This window comes from Rhineura floridana, chromosome 22 (assembly GCF_030035675.1).
Source record: "Rhineura floridana isolate rRhiFlo1 chromosome 22, rRhiFlo1.hap2, whole genome shotgun sequence".
Lineage (NCBI taxonomy): Eukaryota > Metazoa > Chordata > Lepidosauria > Squamata > Rhineuridae > Rhineura > Rhineura floridana.
The window spans coordinates 17,432,869-17,454,205 of NC_084501.1; the positions used below are offsets into that span (position 1 = coordinate 17,432,869).

Here is a 21,337-nt window from a genome sequence, read left to right on the forward strand (position 1 = left end):
GTTCCCCTTCAAATTAACAAATGTAATTGTTCTCCAAAGATACATTTTCCCCCATACACATCCATCATACACTGTAACCCAAAAAAAAAAAGCAGTGTACATGAAAATAGGAAAATAAATTAAATCCGTAGCAGAGGGAGAGGCAGAGGTGCTCTAGACTGCAGCGGAGCTGGACGCTTCCAGCGATAACAAGAGAATCAAGAGTTTTGCTGTGTGTGTGTGTGGTTTTTTTTAATAAGAGTGACTGCCAGTTGCCTGCTAGCGCGGGTCCAAGCAAGGCCTGGAAGGAGCCTAAGGAGGGGAGGGGTCCCGGCTGCTCGCAACAGTTTTTATAATTCCGTAAAAGTCTGTCGGAGCCGCTCGCTAAATCGCCTTGCAAAAATGGGCGGCGGAGAGAGAGGAAGTGTCCTGCTCCTAGGAGGAAGAGCAGGCATCCTTGCGATCCAAACGCAGCGTTCAGTAGGGAAGTTGAGACCGGACCTTGGCTGCCCAAGGCAATCGTCTCCATGCTTAGCCGTCTTCCTTAGGGGGCGTGTACCAGCCTGAGAACAAGAGAGTAAAAATCGCGGTGAGGAGAGGGGCGGGACACGCAACTCAGTGTGACACAAAGGCTAAAGAGAGGCTGGGTGTGGCACTTCGACAAGCATCACATCATGTTCATACCGCACTTGGAGGGAATTGATCCAGCACCTACTCTCTGGAACACCCCGCCCACTTACTAGGCAGGTACCTTCGCAGCGCTGTGTTCCATGCCTGCTAAAAAAATGAACTGTTTGTTTCAGGAAAGCCTACCCATACATCGAATGTTGACACTTTTTTTATCTTGCGTTCCTTTTTTAAAAAAATGGCTGGTTTTACATTGCGCAGAGATTTTTGATGATCAACAGGGTTTCTATACTGCTTAAATAAAGTTTACTTGGGTTGAGTCACACGACTGGTCTACTCAGCAGAGTACTGATTTACTTTGGTGGTCAGAGAACCCTTCCCAGCCCCAGATCCTTTTAACTGGAGATGCAGGGGACGGAACGGGGTACTTTTTGCATGGAAAGCATGCCCTGCCGCTGAACTATGGGGTCTCCCTCTTCAGCAGAGATGGGAACCCTGTGGCCTCTCAGGCTGTTGCCTCCCATCAAGCCTGATTCACTGAGTGGGCTGATGGGAGTTGAGAGTTCAACAACAGCTGGAAGGGCCCAGGACTCCCCCTCCCTGCCCTAGAGCTGGTGGTTTTTCAGTAGTGAGCAGTCTTGAGTCCTGAGAGACAGCTTCTCTGCCACTGCAGTAAGCATCTTCAGGACAAATGAGTGCCACTGGAGGAGGGCGGGGGGAGGCAGATGGTAAGCTGGGTATTATAGGTTGTTTGCTGGAAGATTTGCCACCACTTGGGAAGGGGTTCTGACCCACCCACCCCCAATTTGTTGTTAACAATAGCAACAGCACACACCCCTTTCTCGATCCCTTGATTAGGCTTGCCAACTCAGAAGTGGATTTACTGCATGGAGTAATTAACCCCACCCACATCATTGTGTATTTGGCTCCTCTCTTTGCGATTTGTTCTGCACCTGTTTGTGGGGTGACACAGGTTGTACAGCCTAGGGCCATACTACACTGAACATGCCCGATCTCGGAAGCTAAGCAGGGTCAGGCCTGGTTAGTCCTTGGACGGGAGACTGCCTGGGAATACCGGGTGCCGTAGGCTTAGAGGAAGGCAGTGGTAAACCACCTCTGAATACCTCTTACTATGAAAACCTTGTGAATACATCCAAAAAGATTCCACTGTACGTTGTAATTGACTTGAAGGCATATAACAACAACAGGTTGTACATAATGTATCTTGCCAGTGTTGTTGTTGTTGCTCCCTAGGGATTTCTCAGCTCATTTCCAGAGCGCAGGCATAGGGAACCTGTGGTCCTTGCGTTTATATTTATTTTATTTATTTATTTTATTTAATTTTTATACCGCCCATAGCGAGGCTCTCTGGGCGGTGTACATCAAATATAAATATATAAACAGTCAATTTTAAAACCACCTAATCATCAAGACAAGTTTGTACATACAACAAAGACAAAATTAACATAAAAACCCATATTAAATACAAATCAAAAGTAAAAAAATTCAGAAAAAACATATAACTATCTTTACAACATTAATACAAATACTAAAATACTAAAAGATAAAAATATTAAAATATTAAAATGCCCGGGCAAAGAGGAAGGTTTTCACCTGGCGCCGAAAAGATAGTAAAGTAGGCGCCAGGCGTACCTCGTCAGGAAGGGTGTTCCATAGTCCGGGGGCCACTATTGCTGAACTACAACTCCCACCGGCCCCAGCGAACACGGCCAATGGCCAGGGATGATGGGAGCTGTAGTTCAGCAACATCTGCTGGGGGCCAGCAATAGCTGGCGGGCATCAGGCTGGTCCCCCAGGCTTGGTTTAAAGACTTATTAAATAGGCTCCCCTGCCTGTTTGCCCATCTGTCTTTGAATTCCACCTTGCATGCTCCCAAGTCGCTAGTCCTTACCATTCTTCTCGTGAATCTGGACCAGGGACTTGTAGGACTGTTGCGCTCTTGTCAAGCTGTACTGATTCTGGGGGAAGAATGAGGTCAGCTTTTTATTACTAGTCACTTTTTGTCAGGAAAGTGAACTCAAGCAACTTGCATGAACAACCCAAAATGCTTACCCAACGTAAACAGATCCAACTCAACCCCACCCCCGCTAAACAGGTAAGCAAAAAAATCAAGGTCCAATGGGTGGGACGATTTAAAGTGCTTTGACCTGGCACCTAAAAACAGGCAAGTAACAGCATTAGGTGGGCCTCCCTGGGGGGGGGGAGCATTCCGTAAATGGGGAGCCACCACTGAAAAGGCCCGTTCTCATGTTGCCACCCTCTGCATCTTCCTCAGAGGTGGCACCCGGAGAAGGGCCTTGTGAGGAACAAGGGTCCAAGTTGCTTCAGGGGCGGAGAGGCTTTTAATGTTGAGAAAGGTCCTCCTCAGCAACCTAGTTCCCCTCCCCCCCCCAAAGGCTGAAGTAACTTCTGAATATTGGGAGTGGCTCCCCGCTCCTGGCTCACAGAAACACTAGCCCCCCCCCCAAAGCCACACACGCACCCGTGAAAGCAAATGCCGTGCCCTGAAAATAGAGGCCGCTACTTTCCCAGAGCCCTGCTGGCCTGCAACTCTCGCATTACTTAAACCATGAAACATCACTCACTGGGCCGACTGTCTCGTAAGCATTTTTTTTTAAAAATGAGGCTATCCAAGGCATGGGTGCCCACAGTACCCTAGAACTGTATGAATCTGCCTTCCCCCCCCCCGTTACTGCCTATATTTATAGCCTGTCTTTCCTCAGGGCAGGGGATGGGGGAACCTTAGGACCAAATGTGGCCCTCCAGGCCTCTGCCCTTGGGGACTCTTACCAAGCCATATCTTCCCTGAGTGCTTTTGCCTGCTTAGAATGGGTCCTTGAACGCTGATCATGCCTTTTCTCCCTGGAGGGAGGTGTACGCGGGAATACAGAGTCCTCTGACTCTTGTGTGGTTGAAATGCAGCCTACTGTTAGAAAGGTTTACTGTGTCACATCTATCGCTCTGCCCGCTTCTCCCTCCAGCCCAGCCTCCCACTGGACACAGCTCCCAGAAGGTTTCTCACAAGGGGGTGCAGCCCTTGGGCCGGAAAAGGTTCCCCACCACACTGCTGTAATGTGCACGGTTCTCAAGCCCAACTCCGGTTTATCCTCGCAAGCGCTTTGTGAGGTAAGTTAGGCTGAGAAACATCAGTGGTGGTCAGAGTATCAGACTAGGAGCTGGGTTCACGTACGCACATGACAATAAATACAATCTCTGACCCACAGGGCGTGCAAAGGCCGCCCACTGGATCAGAGCTGGAGGGCTTTAAAGCTTGGTTGGCTCTTTTCCTCCAGAGCAGCCTTTCCCAACCGGTGTGCCTCCAGATGTTGTTGGACCACAACTCCCATCAGCCTCAGCCAGCATTCCCAATGGCTGAGGCTGATGGGAGTTGTGGTCCAACAACATCTGGAGGCACACCGGCTGCTCCAGAGCTTGGAAGGGCTGACAGGTGGCTCCCCACAGCACCAGTGCAGGGGGGGGGGGAAGGTACACTGAGACTGGCCCCCAAGTTACCTTGTTGGCACCAAACTGGACCCTGGCTTTGCCTTTCACAAGTGTGGCACTGATCTGCATGATCACTGACTCCACCGAGTAAGCGCTGCTCCATCCCTGAAAGGATACAAGGGAGGGGGACACGTCTTAAGCACGCAGGCCAACCTCCGGCCCACTGGCTGCCCAAGCAGGACTCGGCTGGGCCACTGGCGGGATTGACGAGGTCCTCCCAGACGCTCACCTGCTTTGTTAGAAGCTCCATGCAGATAGCTCCTCCGCCCAGGACGTACCTTGAGAGAAAGCAGCGTGGAAACTACAGGTTAACCAAAAAGTCATCTACGTGCACGTGCATGTCAACCCAGTTCGTTCACAAAGACCCCACACAATTGTAAATAGATCCGCAACTGTATTTTTACATTAATTAATCTTATCAACAAATTGATTTATTAATTACTATTAATTACATTCATATTAAATTTATTACTCTCCCTTTGCCACACAAGGCTCCAGGGGTGCATCACAAGAATGTAAAAGCACTGAAAAGGGCTTAAATCCGCCCTAGGTTAGAAATCACAATTTCATGGAGGACAGGGCTATCAATGGCTACTAGCCATGATGGCTGTGCTGTGCCACCCTAGTCAGAGGCAGCATGCTTCTGAAAACCAGTTGCCGGAAGCCTCAGGAGGGGAGAGTGTTCTTGCACTCGGGTCCTGCTTGCGGGCTTCCCCCAGGCACCTGGTTGGCCACTGTGAGAACAGGATGCTGGACTAGATGGGCCACTGGCCTGATCCAGCAGGCTCTTCTTATGTTCTTAATCCAATTCTTCTTCGTCATCTAACCGAAATCCAGGCAATAGGGATCAGACACTTACCCTCCCGACAGCACGGGAGACACGACCCTTACGAAGGGCGGGTCGAAGGGGAAGTTATCCTGAAAGGTGAAGAGAGAAGCTGAGTGCGCCTCCCTTTGCAGTCCCTGCCACCGCCCACCCCACTCGAATGCTGCCGCCGCCACCGCCTCCTTCTCACCAGCCTGACCTTAAATGTGAAGTTGAGGAGAATGAAGTCCGCCCCCTCTTTCTCTTTGAGGATCTGTAGATCGCTGTGCAAGGCGCTGTCCTCGTCCACCCTGAAAGAGAGACGGAGGCAAGTTGGGCATTGAACGGGGGGTGGGGAACCTTTCAGGCAAAGGGCTCTGCCAAAGCCTCTTGTTCACGTTGGAGAAGGAGGGCCGCCTTCCCGCATGGGCAATCATCCGAGGGCCGCGTGCTAGCGGTGGGCAGGGCCAGAGGCAAAAGGGGCGGGGCAACTAATGTAAATTTTACTTATGCAGTTCTCTTACCCAGGCAAGCAAGAGGCACAATCAGAGTTCAAGCCAGAGAAGAAAAAAAACTCGAGGAGGATGCAAAGGAAGGCCAGACAAAGGGCCAGACAGAGAGGCCTGGAGGGACGCATCGGGTGCCAGGCCCGCGATTCCTCACCCCTAGCCTAGGCATAACTACTCGGAGGCTATCTTAACTACAGGCAGCTAACCTACCTTGGCCTGTATTGGGCAACCCTCCAGGTGGGGTTGGGTACTGTCACATGCCAACAACGGGGATTGACAACTTTTGTACGTGCGCACCCCCCCACTGCCCTCTCCCCACTCATCAAAGGATAGATCTGATGACCAGGGAGGGGCACAACTGTGTCTCCCTCAGGACAATGGGCTGCATGGAGACACGTGAGCCTCTCCACCCACTGCAGCAGTAGCTCTGTCTCACGGGAAGGACCATAGCTTAGCGGCAGAGGATCTGCGTTGCACGCAGAAGGTCCCAGATTCAGGCCCCGGCATCTCTAGGTCGGGCTGGGGGAGACTCACGGTGGAAACCTTGGAGAGCTGCTGCCAGTCAGCGCAGACAATATTCAGCTAGATGGGTCAAACTGTCTGATGCAGCTTCCTACGTTCCTACTTCTTTTTGGCAGAGGGGTCAGGCAGAAGAATTTGGTCAGGGGACCAGATTATGCCCCCCAGGACAGGGTTGTGCCACCCCTGCTCTGGACAAACCAGCTCATTGTGTGGTTCCCCCCCCCCCAATGAAACGATGTTGGGGTTTGCTTCCATCTCCTCTACTTTTGTCCTTTTGTGCTGTGCCTTTTAGACTAAGTCTGAGGGCAGAGACTGTCTTATCATTGACATCTGTAAGACCTTCTGGCAGCTGGAGAAAAACAGTTGCAATAAATAAGGGGGGGCATAAATAAACTTTTTTTTTAATGTTTCATGCTTGGAAGAAAGCTGTGGAAGGCAAAGGGCTCTGCCAAAGCCTCTTCTCGTGTTCATGTTGGAGGAGGAGGGGACAAAAGAGCCCTTTGCCTGCCTTTAGCTTGGGAGAAAGGAGAGCAGGCGTCTTAAGTGTGTGCACGTGCGTGTGTTTCTGAAGGGGGTCCTTGAGATCCGGGACTACTGCTGTGGGCCGGACGGATTGCCAGGGCCTCACGACTGCCTAGCCCAAGCCCAGACTTCTTGTTAAGTTACTTTCCCGCTTCTAGTGGTGGCTCTTGGGATACGATGTGACACACACGGAAAAAAAATGGAAATGGACTGCCTTCAAGTCAATTCCGACTTATGGCGACCCTACGAAGAGGGTTTTCATGGTAAGCGGTATTCAGAGGGGGTTTCCCATTGCCTTCCTCTGAGGCTGAGAGGCAGTGACTGGCCCAAGGTCACCCAGGGAGCTTCATGGCTGTGCGGGGATTCGAACCCTGGGCTTCCAGGTCCTAGTCCAACACTCTAACCACTACGCCACACTGACTTTGCCAGTCACACACACACACAAATTGTATAAAACACACATGGGCCAGTCAGATCCTTACTTCAGGAGTTTGACGTTCCAATCATAGAGGCTGTCATTCACTAGTTCAACTGCATAGTTTCCTGTGGGAGAAACAAGAATCAAGGAATAGTCAGTACGGCCAGAGACATGTGTACATGCATACAGATCAGAAGTTCCCAAACTGACGTCTGCATGCCACCAGGTATTTGTGAACTTCATTCAGGTGCTCCGCAGCGTGTCGTTGGGTTTGTGGTTGAAGACGGCACATCCGCCATATTAAATATTCGTACATATTGCTTCTTCTAATTTCTTACATGTTGTCTTACCGTTTGAACGTGATTGGAATTCAACGATAAAATACAACATGCAAGAAATAAAGGCAGCAATAACAACACGGTTTTTGAAAAAATGGACATCGCCTCGCATGGCGGATTACAATTGCTACGCCAGGCAGAAAAACCATTAGGTGGTCCGCCAAGACCATCAGCCATTCTCAGGGGGTCCGTGAGGAAAGAGAGTCTGGGAACTGCTGATACAGAGAGGTGACAAACAAAATGGTATTATGATTCCCCCCCTTTTTAAAACAGTTATTGTAATACGATCAAAAAGCCATGCGATACAAAAATAAGGGGATGACAAACTAAATTCCAAATTCCACAGTATGGACACCAAGTGGGAAACCCTAAGAAAACGAGAGCATACCGGTGTATTTAAAAGCCACGTTACATCACTGTCGTATTAACTCAGTTTCCGTATCTCCCTTACAAAACAGGCTTTCAAGAGTCTCCCCCCACACACACACACACCCCAAGGCTTTCTGACCCAGGACAACCATCTTGCCTGTGGCAGAATCAAGGCTAGGCTTCTGATGCTCTGCTCCGCAACCCCCAAGCACCCCCCCACCTCCCTGCATTGGGGTCTTTCCAGGCCAGGTACTTACCACCCTTGAAACTTGCCGATCGGTAAATATCCCTGAGCTCCTTCATTAGCCGGTCGGTGGCCTGCACAGACCCAGACACTGCCCCCTGAGAGAGGGAGAGAGACGGAGAGGGAGGGGAGGAATTTCACTGTTACACCTGCACTACTAAAAGAAAAAGCAGACAGCCCGTTTATTCCATCCCTCCATCACTGGCAGCATGACACAGGCCTGCCTCCTCCGCCGTTACGCTTGGTGAGGACGCGGGGAACCGAGCAGCTTTTGCCAACCTGGTGCCCTCCAGAGAATTTGGACTCCCAGCTCCCATCAGCCCTCAGTCGGCCTAGCCAGCGATCAGGGAGGATGGGAGCCGTGGTCCAACAACGCCCCAGTCCCAATGCTACAGGGAGAGGCAGGCTCTGAAGGGTTGGCTGGGCAGCCTTCCTTCCCGTCCCCAACCCCTCCGCTTTTCCCCGCCTCGCCCTCCCGCCTGGCGACACGTACATTTAAGTAATCTTGCCTCTGGTTCTTTTTTATTTTCTCGAGGATGGCCAGGTTCTCCTGGCCGATGCCATCGTCTTCGGCCTTCTTCCCTTCTGCCGGCTCCTCCTCCTTCATCTCGTAGTGATCGAGCTCTTCCGTGTCCTTGGGGGGGGGGGAGGAGACCAGAAGTGAAGACAGAGCTCATAAGGTACTCCCATCCAGTACCGAGCTGCTCTGGGATTTCTTAATCATATCATCTGGTTTTTAATACAGTAGGGCCCCGCTTTTCGGCATTCCACTAATACGGCGCCGCCAGTGGAGTGATCAGCTGGAGCGCGGCAGCTGGAATACAGTAGGGACCCACTTTCTGGCGGTTTTCGCTTTTTGGCGGGGGCCTGGAACGTAACCTGCCCTACTGTATTCATAGGTGTTTATTTATGATTTAGAAAACTCTTTACATTCTGCCCCCTCGCAAAACAACAGCATAAACACTTTTAAAAGCAGTACAGAACCATCATTAAGACGACTGGCTACTCAAGTACGTTTTCAACAACCGCACAGGCCTATTGGCATAAGTATAACAGTCCCACACTCAGTCTCTCCATCTTAAATGATCTCTTCTCTTGGAAACCTGCACACTGCAGGTGCCTGGCCTGCTTAAGCCTGAAGGGTGGATTGTGCTGCCTCAAGTTTGTTTTAACAACTGCAATTGTCACAAAGCAAGGGCAAGGGAGCTTTTCAATCTGAGGGCCACGTTCCCACACGGGCAACTTTCTGGGGGCCACGTGCCGGTGGTGGGCAGGGCCAGAGGACAAAATGTGGGTGGAGCAACAGATGTGTGACTTGCCAGTAGGCTACATTCAATCCAAGCAAAATCCAAAGGTTTCTACATACACACACCTCCATCCAGGCAAACGAGGGACCATCACAGTTTAAGGAGACGTTCCAGCCTGGCAAAAGCAGGTCAGTAAGTGGTGTGACTTGGAAAGAGTCCTGAAGGCGACTTCCGGGAAGGGTGACTTAGCCTGTGCCTGCTTTTGAGACGGGCTCCTGCCTCAAAAGAAGCTTATTCAGATATATCAGTCAGATTTTTTCTTTTTTTGACTGATTAAACTTCTCCCGGGTAGGGAGAAACGAAGAGATTAACCTCAAAGCCTATTTTTGTTGGGACGACCAGATCTCATTAATTTATGGGACGAGGTCCAGCCGACGAAGGTGGGACGGATTTTTAACAACAAGCTCTATCTGGAAAAGCGAACGTTCATCTTATCTTCTAAGAGAGAACGCACTAACAGGCAAGCACCCTTCTTTCTATATTTTTCTTTTACTTGACTTAAATTGTTGCTGTTTAAAAGAGATTTGCCAGATTGATCGGTTTTTGACATCTCACTGGGGAGCCATAACTTCTCTCTGCTACGCACTAATTAATAGCTTATCTCTGTTTTTGTTGCAAAAAGCTGTCCTGGATTTGCATTCTAAAGATATACACAGAAGAGGGATTTCTATTCCAGATTTTTATTTTGAAGAATATTATATTGTCTGAGACTACTCTCTTTTTGGTCTATTTTATTTTGACGAATCTGTTTTCCGACGACCGCCATTAATTGTTTCGATCCTGGGAACTGCATTTTGTTTACTTAAGCAGGAGAGATAAGGCTGTCTGCTCTGTTTATACTGTGATGTCACCAAGTTTGGAGTATTAACCCAATTGTTGCTGAAATAAGAAGTGGTTTTCCTATATTTTTCTTTTAAAATGGCAATTAAGAAAGTGGCTGAGAAGCTGGAAATAACTATGTTTCAGAAAATAATGGATGAGATTGAGATAACGAAACAAAACCTGCGACAGGGTTGTAAGGAGCTGAAAATTGAATTGAGTAAAATGAAGCAGGAGATTAAAGATATAGGGGTCCCTGTGAGAGAGGTGACCCTGGAAGGGGTCCCTGTGAGAGAGGAGACCCCGGAGATTGGAACAAACGTGGAACAGGAAAAAGATTTGGAGTCTATGGACTTTAGAAACAAAATTTATTGTTTGGAGACACAGGAGATTAAAGACATAGGGGTCCTTGTGAGAGAGGAGACCCTGGAGACTGGAACAGGGGTCCCTGTGAGAGAGGAGACCCTGGAGACTGGAACAGGGGTCCCTGTGAGAGAGGAGATCCCGGAGATTGGAACAAACGTGGAACAGGAACAAGATTTGGAGTCTATGGACTTTAGAAATAAAATCTATTGTTTGGAACTCAATGTTATCTCTGAAGAAATTAATGAAGATTCTAGAGATAAAGTTATCAATGGCATGGATAATCTTCTGGACTGGAATGATGCGATGGAGCCCAATATAGAGAAAATCTATGGAATTAACTGCAGCCATGTGACAATGGAAAAACTTTCAAGAGATGACCCAGTGTATTTTGAAAAAAAGAACAGAGATATGATTTTACAGCAGTATTTCAGCAACCTATTCAGAATGGATGGCAAGAAAATATTTGGGATAGAGGTAATTCCCATCAGACTCTTACTATATGACTATGGCTTTGACAGCAAGATTATTATGGAATACTGATAATGGAAGATTGGATACTGAAATTACTGGACTTAATAAGACTACTGAAGATGGAAGATGGAAAATGGAACTAATAGGGATAATAGAACAATGGCTACTGAAATTACTGAACCTAACAGATTCTGATGTGATGGATTAATTGAAATGTTTATTTTGACTATGGTTATGACAACAAGATTATCATAATTAGTAATGAGATGGATTAATCGATATGCTTATCTGGAAAAAAAAAAATTGATAGATATATTTCTTAAAGAATTGAAACCTCTCTTTGACTTTTTGTGGAAAGAATAAAGTAATGTTTATGAGATTTGATGATTAAGTAAGATAACTACTGGAGGAAAGTGATTTTATAATATGACTTAAGAGACAGGATTGTTATATATTATAGACTTATAACTGATTTGATCTTTGACAAATGGGAAGTCAATATTTTACTCTTTATTTTTTATTTTTGTTTTTTTTTTCTTTTTTTCTTTTTGTTTAACTATTTTTGATTTTGTTTTTTGTCTTTGAATGTTTTATGATTTTGTCTTGTATGTTTTATGAAAATCTGAATAAAAATTATTGAAAAAAAAAAAAAAAAAAAAAAAAAAAAGAAAGAGTCCTGAAGGCCAGACAGAGAGGCCTGGAGGGCCGCATTTGGCCCCCGGAGCCTGAGGTTTCCCACTCCTGTCATAAACATATAGGCTGTTTTTGAATATGCCCTATGGCTCGCTGAACACAAAACATTCACCTCCAGGTACCTTTTAGCAGATGGTTTTGTAACCAATTCTAAACATTATTAAGGGTTTGGATGTGCCTACTTTTTACCACCGATGCAGCCAAATCCTTGTCCTTTATATTAAAATCTCCAGCCAAATTCATCTCCTTTGAAGGGAGGTGGAATCCACATTTCTGAAGCGAGGGAGAGAGCTGTGGAACTGAGGGGACTGATGTGGCTCGCAAACAAAAACTGGGAAACCCTGAAGGTTTTAAACAAAAGCAAGAAAAAAGAATGGACCCCCTTACCTCCGGCATCTCCTCATCTTCCTCTTCTGAGGACACTTCTTCCTGTGTACTCTACAGGACAAAAAATGAGAGGATGATTTGTACCGAGGTCTTCCAGAGGGCACAGTTTGTGAGCTCGACAGCCTACACAGGGTGTGGTCAGTGCTCAACTAGAAACAACCGCTGTCACCTTTAGACCGGAGATGGGGAAGCTATGGCCCTCCAGATGTTGTTGGGCTCCAAGTCCCATCACCCGTGACCACCGGTCAAACTGGCAGGGGCTCGCGAGTTGGAGTTCAACAATGTCTGGAGGGCCACGTATTCTCCAACCCTGCCTTAAGAGCTCAGAAGAGCAAACGGCCCCCCTTTGCCTCTCTGGCTGTTCCTTTGTCCCCCCCTTTCTCCGAGGGAGAGGTAGCACCCCCCAAGGCGAGCAGTTGGCAACCCAGCCTCCACAGGATGCTCTGATTCAGATATCAAGACAGCACCCTCGTATTCCACAATAATCCAGAGTAACTAATATTCCTTACAACCAACGTGGATAAAAAGAAATGGAACTCATCACCCACGTTAAGAACTTGTGGATCAGGGATGGTGAACCAGAGGCCCTCCAGATGTCGTTGGACTTCAACTCCCACCAGCCCCAACCAGTAATTACAACGGACAGGGATGTTGGGAGATACAGCTCAACAACACCTGCTGGGCCACAGATTCACCAGCAGCTGCCTGGGGTGTGTAATGACCTCTCCCAGGCAGGGACATCTGAGATAAGAGCTTGGTCATCTCTTTCTTACTTCCCACCCTTGCCCATCATGACTGCAAAGGCAGCACGGCGGCCAGAAATCTACCATAGGCTACTTTTAACCAAATCCTTCCCTGTCTCAGTGAGCGGCTTGGCTCACTCTTGTAAGTCACCTGGAGCTATCTGCCTGTCAGGCACTGTTAATGCCATACATGCTCTCTTGACAGTGTGGTCTTAAGTTTATGGTAAGTCATCACTTCCCCATGTCTCACATGATTATTTTTTTTTAAGAATCCCTGTGGTCCACCAGCATGCGTTTCAATTACAAAGCAACAGCATACAGCATGACTTAAGAAAGCTTAGTTAAACCCAAGCTGTCAAAAGAGATCAACAACAACAACAACAATAATTTATTTCAGTCATTGACCAGATACATAGAATACAAAAAATAAAAACCAATAAAATGTAATACAATTTAGAAATAGTACATCCAATCAAGATCTTACAAGCATTTGACCTGTACCTTCCTACAAGAAATAGAAGCCGCAATATATTTGGCGACTTTATATGTAACTTGCGGAGAGTAATCTCCCAATAAATAATCAGCATAAAAGGATTCTGGTCTACCTGGGAAGGAAATTAAAATAGGGGAAATTAGCTGTTGCCTTAGATCACGATAAAAAGGGCATCTCAATAGAACATGCACATTGGTTTCAGTTTCACCTTCGCCACAAGGGCAAATTCTATCACTGTATGGGACTTTATTAAACTTGCCCTCTAAAAGGGCAGAGGGGAGAGTATTCATCCTCACCAGAGTAAAAGCCCTTCGATACTTAGGGAGTGTCAAATCCGTTAGATAGGGCATGGGAGAAAAACATCTAGGATTGTACCTATGTTTTCTTACAAGCATCAAATGGTGTTGGAAATCTATGTCTTTGATGTGTTGCCAGATGACCACTCGGGCTGTGTCAAGGCCCATTTTTAGAATTATCGGGACAGAGAAGCCCAAATTAGCTATTTTATCTAAAATCTGCTTTTCCCATATTGAATTAAAATCATCGACTAAAATAAAAGGGGAAAGACCTTTTGGCTCAAAAATCAGTTTTAACCACGCATTTATTTTAAGGGCCCAAATGCGTGATTCAACAGATTGCAATCCCGTTTCTAGTCTCAAAATAAAACTAGGTATACAGGTAGAAACAGCTAAAACAGCTCTCATAAAAGTGTTTTGAATAGATTCCAGAGCCGAAAATTTCTCAGAGATGAAAATTTGAGAACCGTATAGCAATTGGGGAATAATTTTCGCCATAAATATTTTAACAACTGATGGGAAGGATTGGCCACCTCTCTGATAGAAAAAGGTCATTAATGCCTTCATAGATCTTTTTGCATTTAAAGCGGCTACACCAGTCTGCAGCCGAAAGGATCCCGAGGCTTGAAAAGTTATGCCTAGATATTTATAATTATTTACCTGCTCAACTGCCTGGCCATTAATACGCCAGAGATGTTTTGTTTTCTTTTTGGAGAAGACTATAACTTTCGTTTTTGCATGATTTATGGTTAAAAATTCTGAAGAACAGAAAGATGTTAATGCGGCTAGTAAACGCTTTAAGCCGATGGGAGCCCTAGACATTAAAGCTATGTCGTCTGCGTATAATAATAGAAAGCGCGGAGTTCCAGCTAACCTTGGAGGGTGCGACACAATAGGAGCTAGCTTGGATACAACATCGTTAATGTAAATATCAAATAACAGGGGCGCTAAAGGGCAACCCTGTTTTACACCTTTAAAGTTGTAAATAGGGTTTGAAAGATGTCCCTTGTTGGAACATCTAACTTGGAGTGATGTATTTTCATATAGGCCCCTTATTAATGCTAGAAGACATTTATCAATACCTAGATTGTTTAATTTCTCCCAAAGTCTTATTCTGGATACGGAATCAAACGCCATTTTTAGATCAATGAACGCAACATATAGGGCGTTACCTTTTCTGGTGGTGTATTTAGTTATAAGATGGTGCAGTACAAGAGCATGATCCGTGGTGGAGCGACCACTGCGGAAACCAGCTTGCTCTTGTGCTAAGATGTCATTTTGATCTATCTAGGTTATAAGCTTCTTGTAAAGATGTGCAGCATAGAGCTTGCTGATTATGTTAAGCAGGCTAATAGGCCTATAGTTGGCCGGGTCAGAAAAGGAGCCTTTTTTATGAATAGGAATAATAATAGCTGATTTCCAATCATTAGAGATCTGCAACGAAGCATCAATGTATGTAAAAAGGGTTGCAAGAATAGGAGCCCACCAAGCTGCGTTGGATTTATATATTTCGGCGGGAATATTATCAGGCCCAGGTGCTTTGTTTGATTTTAACGCAGCTAGAAGCTCAAGTATTTCTTCAGTTGAAACTGGAGGCCAGTTGGGAATTTCATCTACCAGACCGAAAGGTATGGTGTTTAAACCATGTCCTGTCTGATATAGTTCCCCAAAGAATTTTTCCCAAACCGTTGATGAAATGCAACAGTCGGGTTTAGCATAAGGCTTTGGCTAATGATGTGCTATAAGGTGCCAGAAAGTAGAAGGATTTTTCAGTTTAGAGGCCTGTAGCAGATGCTGCCAAATGACTCTTTGTTCTAAACTCGTCAAAAGAGATCTTCAACACAGGCTTGTAAGTACCGCCTCATTGGATTAGATCAAGCATTGACTTTTGGGGATTATTTTACAAGGCTGCCTTATTCCAATTTCAGAACACTTAACAACAGAATCTTCTCCACAGAGTTAAGGAGACTCAACTCCAAAAACTACATAGTGAGACCAGCCTCAAAACAAATTTTATAGAAGTGACTGCACTCAGAGAATCACAACTTGGCTTAGTAAGCTGAAATACAAATGGGCCTTTTGCTTACATACTTTTCAGGACCAAACCAGACATTTTCCACTAACTACGAACAGGCCGCAATCCTAACTCCACTTACCTAGGAACAAGCGCTACTGACTTCAACAGGACTTAAGACTTCTTAGTGGACATGACTAGGGGAGGACTGTAGCTCAGTGGCAGAGTATCTGCTTTGCATGCAGAAGGTCCCAGTTCAATCCCTGGAATCTGCTGGTAGGGCTGGAAAAAGCATCTGCCTGAAACTGCCAGTCAGAGTAGACAATACTGAGCTAGATAGGCCAATCGTCTGACTCGGTATACAGCAGATTTCTATGTTCCTAGGATTGCACTGTAAGATATTAAACAACTTCAAACTGTAGTTTAATATCCTGGCTTGCTCCAAAGCTGTTACTCATAGTTTCGCCATCTGGATAAAATGGGAAACAAGAGCTAAATGGAAAATCCCTTGGTTTCTTTGCCAGATTGCATGCAGACAGTCCCAGGTTCCTGACATCACTGAGCAGGGCTGGGAAACTTTCTCATCTGAAGCCCTGGACCGCTGCAGCCGGTCAGTACGGATGATACTGAGCCAAGTGGGCCCAATGGTATGACTAGGTATGAGGGACTCTGTTGTCCCTTGCTCACAGAGCCGACCGCTCAGGTAAGGCATGAGCTGTAGCAACTGCCATGATGGCAGGAGGCTACCTGGCCTGGGAGGCCCGCTGGGAGCTGTTGGGCTGGCTTACCTGCTCTGCAGGCAGAGGCTGGTCCAGCATCTCAACATCCGGATGCTGGGGGAGGTTGTAGAGTTTGCAGAGGTCGGAAATGATCCGCTTCAGGTGCTGCAGGAGCTTCTCAAGGAGAAGAAAGGGGACACCAAAAAGGTTAGAGAAGGTGGGGGGGACCCTGTGGCCCTCCAGATGTTGCTGAGCGTTCTCTGCCACCATCCCTGGCCATTGGCTGTGCTTGCTGGGGCTGACAGGAGCTGGAGTTCAGCAACACCCGGAAGGCCAAAGGCTCCCCACACCTGAGTCAGAGGAAGGAGCCGTGCCGTTTACCCTACACAGCTCCTCCAACAACCCCACCCCACAAAAGAGGTGGCATTTCCCCCGCCTCACCAACGTGTTTCCTTTCTTCACGTCAGCTAGCCTCTCCAGGATCGCCGCCAGGTTGGGGTCGTCCGATTCCACGGACCATATCGGGGGAACAGCCGGATAAGACTCCTAAAGAAGGGGAGAAAATATTAGCTGGAGGGGCTGCACCTAACAGAGGTAAGGGGTACGTGGCAGATGTTGTCACGCTCCCATCCTTTGCAGCTCCTTGTCACAATCCGTTATGCCAGGGATGGGGAACCTTTGGCCCTCCAGATGTTGCTGAACTACAACTCCCATCGTCTCTGACCACTGGCCTTGCTGGCTGAGGAGGATGAGAGCTGGAGGCCAACAGCATCTGGAGGGCCAAAGAATCCCACCCACGTTAAGCTAGGAAACAACCATGATGCCGTTAATAAAGTCAGCCAGTCCAAGCCCAAGGACTGTTTTGTCAGGGAGGATCAGGGTACCAATAGCTAATAGCCACAATGGTTGTGTTCTCCCTCCGCTGTCAGAGGCTGTATGTCGCCGAATGCCAGCTGCTCGGTGTCACAAATGGGGAGAGCTGATGTCCTGCTTATGGGCTTCCCACTGAGGTGTCTGGCTGGCCACTGAGCGCACAGGATGCTGGGCCGGGCAGGCTGTTGGCCTGATCCAACAGGCTCTTCAGGTTCTTAAGGGAACCCAAAGAAGTAATCTCAGCTGGGTCAACTGACCTCCCTGTTCTTTTCCCCCCAGGCATCTGGTATGTCAGAGGTGGGGAACCTGTGAGCTTCCAGATGTTGCTGGACTCCCAACTCACACCAGCCCCAGCCAAGGCGGCCATTGGTCAGGGATGATGGGAGCTGAGGTCTAACAACTGAAGGACTCTTAGTTCCCCCACCCCTGCAGATGCACAGGTAGGTTACCTCTGAAAGAGCTGCCAGTCTGAATTTTAAGGGTAAACAATAGCGCTATAGAAGCATAACCTCGATACCTCCCCAGCCTCCCAGCTCCTTCTGATCGCTTCCCAGCTTTTTCTTCCTATGCCATTTGAGCATCTGAGCAGCCCATCACACTGCCTGCAGCCTCACTCCCTCGGTTTCTACGCCACGCCCCCTTTCAGCAACACACAACACTGTGTTACTCTGACATCTGCCCTATGACTCACCCCCGGCTCAATCAAAGTGTGTAAGAATGTAAGGAAAGCTTTGCTGGATCAGGCCAGCGGCCCATCGCAGTCCAGCCTCCTGTTCTCACAGTGGCCAACCAGATGCCCTCAGGTACAGCCAGAGCACAACAGCGACTCTCCCAACTTCTGATTCCCAGCAACTGGCATACACAAGCATACTGCCTCAGACAGTGGTGGGAGAACATAGCCATCGCGGCCAGTGGCTGTTGACAGTCTTATTCTCCTCCGTGCATGTCAAGGTGCCCAAGTCGGTGGCCGTCGCTATATATAGTGCTGTGTCGAGGAGGAGTTTCTTTTATCTGCCTGAATCTTCCAGAAGGAAAGGCCTTGTTCCGCCCCATCTTCTATTTAAGGACTAGCCTGGTCGCCACAGGTGACCAGAAATCCCTTGCAGGAGAGTGAGAAGGCCAGCGGAGGAAAGATCCTCCTCTAGGATCCCATTTGCTAGCTACAGGGGAGAGGAAAGTCTCTTTCTCCACAACCAGCATGGAAATACAGCATTCAGGCAGAGGGTGGGTGGGGCAGATGGCCTCATCCCTCTCCTCTTCCTTCCCCCAGCTCAGCTGTGACCAACACAAAGACATAGGCTACTAAAAAACAACAGGCTAGTAACTTTTGTGGGCTTAAGTAGCCAGCCATCATCTCTCTCTTTACCTTGCCAACCACCCCATCCTAAGCCCCGCCCCCAAAAGAAAACGCCCCGCCCCACATCTTCCCCTCCTCCTTCAGGCCCCGCCCCACCTTCCCTTGCCCACCGACCCCGCCCCTCAAGCCACACCCCCATCCAAAGAGAAAGCTCCGCCCCCTCTCCAAGCCCCGCCTTCTCATAAGGAGTGAGAGGGGGGCCTCTCGGCCAATTAAGCGCGCCCGTCCCTCTATCTCGTTTCTCCCCCCAGCACACACACCGCCGCAGCGTCTCACCGTGATGTTGCCATGGATACGGACGGGCCCTCCGCCGCCCGGGCCGGGCAGGAACTCGCAGCCCAGCTCGTCCGGGCAGGCGCGGGCGATGCGGAAGCGCTCGTGGCCGCGGTGGAAGATGGATTCGAGCAGCCGCAGCTCCCGCCTCAACAGTGCGCGCCCCGGCCCCGCCCCCAGCGCGGCGCCAGGCCCCGCCCCGCCCAGCCCTGTGCGCTGCATCTTCCCATCGAGCGGCCCGCCGCGGCCCCCGGGCCCCCCGCGTCCCCCCACACCGCAAGATGGCGGCCGGGAAGGGCCCGCAGTCGGAAGTGACGACCCGCATCCTGCTCCTCCCCCCATCTGCGCGGGGGAGGGGGGAGGAGGAAGAGGAGGAGCCACTCCGGCAGCGCGGGACGGCGGGGATCCCCCGCGCGCGCACGCACAAACGCCGTCGTCATGGAGACGGGCACTTCCGGTCCCAAGAGGAAATAGATCGGTTTCTCCTTCCTCTCCTCCAGTTTTGGCCATAGAAGCGGCGAGGCCTAGAGCAGCACCGCAGCGCGCATCCATAGGGAGTCGGGGCCGGAACTGTCGGGTTTAGATAGGTGTTTGTTGAAGTCTCAGCTGCTCCTCCTGGTGCTTTTTAGGCGCTTTAAAAACAAAGATGGGAGACTTCCACCATAGAGGTGGGAAGGCGCAGAATGGTGTCACTAGGCTGGCTTTGAGGGAATCATGCACCATAGAAGGGCTGGTTTTGCCTAAAGCGGCGCCACGCCGGTCCATACGCAGCGGATCTTATAAGCAAAATGGCTTCCACCGGATGTTTCGGTGTTGTTCGCCCCCAACGTTACCGCTCCTCCTCCTCACAGGAATTAACCTTATAGGAAAGCGGAGGCCAGTAAGGAATTAACCGGAAGTCGTGGCAAGGAAACGGGCGGAAATGAAGAAGAAAGGCTTCACCTTACTCCGATGTAGTACAGAAAAGGGGAGGAGCGCACTTTGATTGGCTTGACACAGTGAGAAACTCCCTTCCTATTGGCTGGTTGAAGTTGACTATTTTAACATTGCACCGAGGGCGTTACTCGTAGAGAAGGAAGGAGAGACTGCTCTGTGGTGACGCCAGGACACGAGTGGCCAATTGCGAGGCGAGAATGCCTGAAGAGCAGGGGAGTAGACCCGCATGGTAACGTCATAGCTAGGGATTCCCACAAGATTTGATCTCTTTTTTAGGGTTATAAGAGCTGCTGCTGCTACTGCTGCAGCATCAAGATTGGCTCCCTCGGCCCTTAGTTCCTCCCCCTCCCCACCGCTGCAGCTGATACCGAACGGTAGACTACCACTGGCCAGGGAGGCTCCATTATTTATTTTATTTTAAATAGTCCTGTTTTCCTCTATATAGATTACCAGGGCAAAGTACAGAACATAAATAAAATCACACACACAAAAATGGCAAAACAACAAAAACACACTGTTCAAAACCAAAATAAAGACGTCAAAAAGCAACTGAGCAGGCTGCGCAGCTGTCGACTTGAAAATGTCTGTGCAAATATATATAGGTTTTAACCTGGCGCGAGGATGATAACGACGGTGGAAGCGGAGAGCATCTCGTTCAGGACTGACGCTCCAGAGGACACTGTTCCTGTGTCAACCTCCATGGGAAGCATAGGGAGCGTTGGGATGGTGCTTCCAGTTCACCCAGGATTAAGAGGCGCGTGATGCCCTTTTGGACCAAGGCACAGAACAAAGAAAGCTGCCTCATGATGAATCAGTCCATCTGGCTCAGTGTTGCCGACACTGGGCAGCAGCAGCTCACCAGGGTTTCCGGCAGGAAATCTCTCCCAGCCCTACCTGCAGACACTGGGGACTAAACCTACTGCATGCCACTGAGCAATGGCCCCTCCTTAAATAATGTTTCATTTTCTCCAGGCCTTTTAAGCTGCTTCTTGGTTTTGTCTTTCTCTCGCTCCTAATGCTCTTTTTCATTCTTCTGCTGTTTTATGATTTCATATCCCGCCTTTTCTCCAAGGAGCGTACATGGTTCTCCCCCTCCTCATGTAATCCCCACAACAACCCTGTGAAGTAGGTTAGCCTGAATGGCAGCGGCTGGCCTAAGGTCACCCAGCAAGCGTCATGGCTGAGTGGGGATTTGAACCTCGGTCTCCCAGGTCCTACTCTGACATCTAACCACTACACCAATTTAAATATTGTAATAGTGGTTTTATAATGTTATCATGCACACCTGTTCCTCTGTCTGGTTATTCAGAACAAAATCCCACTGAATTCCGTAGGATTTATGAATTACTGTTAGGAGTGTAGCCGTTCAGTGCAATCCTATGCGTATTTATCCAGAAATCAGTCCGCGGAGTTCAGTGAGACTTTCTCTCACGTCAGTGTGCATAAGATTGCACTGTAATTTTGTGCCTTAACATGTGTTTCTAAAAAGGATGTGCATGTGGAATGATTCACATCTACCCCAGCTTCCTTGACTTGACTTTTTAAAAATAACCATAGAGGGCAGGTGTGGGGAACCTTTGGCCCTCCAGATGTTGCTGGACTACAACTCCCATCAGCCCTAGCAAGCATGGCCAATGGTCTGGAACGATGGGAGTTGTAGTTCAGCAATATCTGGAGGGCCAAAGGTTCCCCAATGCTGAAATGGGCTCAAAGGGAGGAGCTTGTTAAATCT

The 21,337-nt window shown here is 48.5% G+C and overlaps 1 protein-coding gene and 1 pseudogene across 1 annotated transcript; one reads left to right on the top strand and one right to left on the bottom strand.

The window, feature by feature from the left end:
* Positions 1-7: 7 nt before the first annotated feature.
* On the bottom strand, positions 8-19,441 carry UBE2Q1 (ubiquitin conjugating enzyme E2 Q1). The gene is made up of 13 exons (XM_061605964.1): positions 18,673-19,441; positions 16,608-16,712; positions 16,236-16,340; positions 11,902-11,952; positions 8,352-8,492; positions 7,872-7,956; positions 6,972-7,032; positions 5,157-5,247; positions 4,991-5,049; positions 4,361-4,409; positions 4,141-4,236; positions 2,519-2,585; positions 8-542 (listed from the first exon to the last, which is right to left on the bottom strand). The coding sequence occupies exons 1-13, from the start codon at positions 19,219-19,221 to the stop codon at positions 511-513; spliced, it is 1,491 nt and encodes a 496-aa protein (XP_061461948.1). The 5' UTR covers positions 19,222-19,441; the 3' UTR covers positions 8-510.
* Positions 1,588-1,696, top strand: LOC133375289 (5S ribosomal RNA; annotated as a pseudogene).
* Positions 19,442-21,337: the final 1,896 nt, after the last annotated feature.

Coding starts and splice junctions, on each gene's coding strand:
- UBE2Q1 (XM_061605964.1), bottom strand. CDS start 19,221: ATGGATGCGCGCTGCGGTGCTGCTCTAGGCCTCGCCGCTTCTATGGCC. Junction 4,410..4,990: donor TCTCCCGTGCTGTCGGGAGG/GTAAGTGTCTGA, acceptor CTTTCTCTCAAG/GTACGTCCTGGGCGGAGGAG. Junction 2,586..4,140: donor TCCAGTTTGGTGCCAACAAG/GTAACTTGGGGG, acceptor TTCTTCCCCCAG/AATCAGTACAGCTTGACAAG.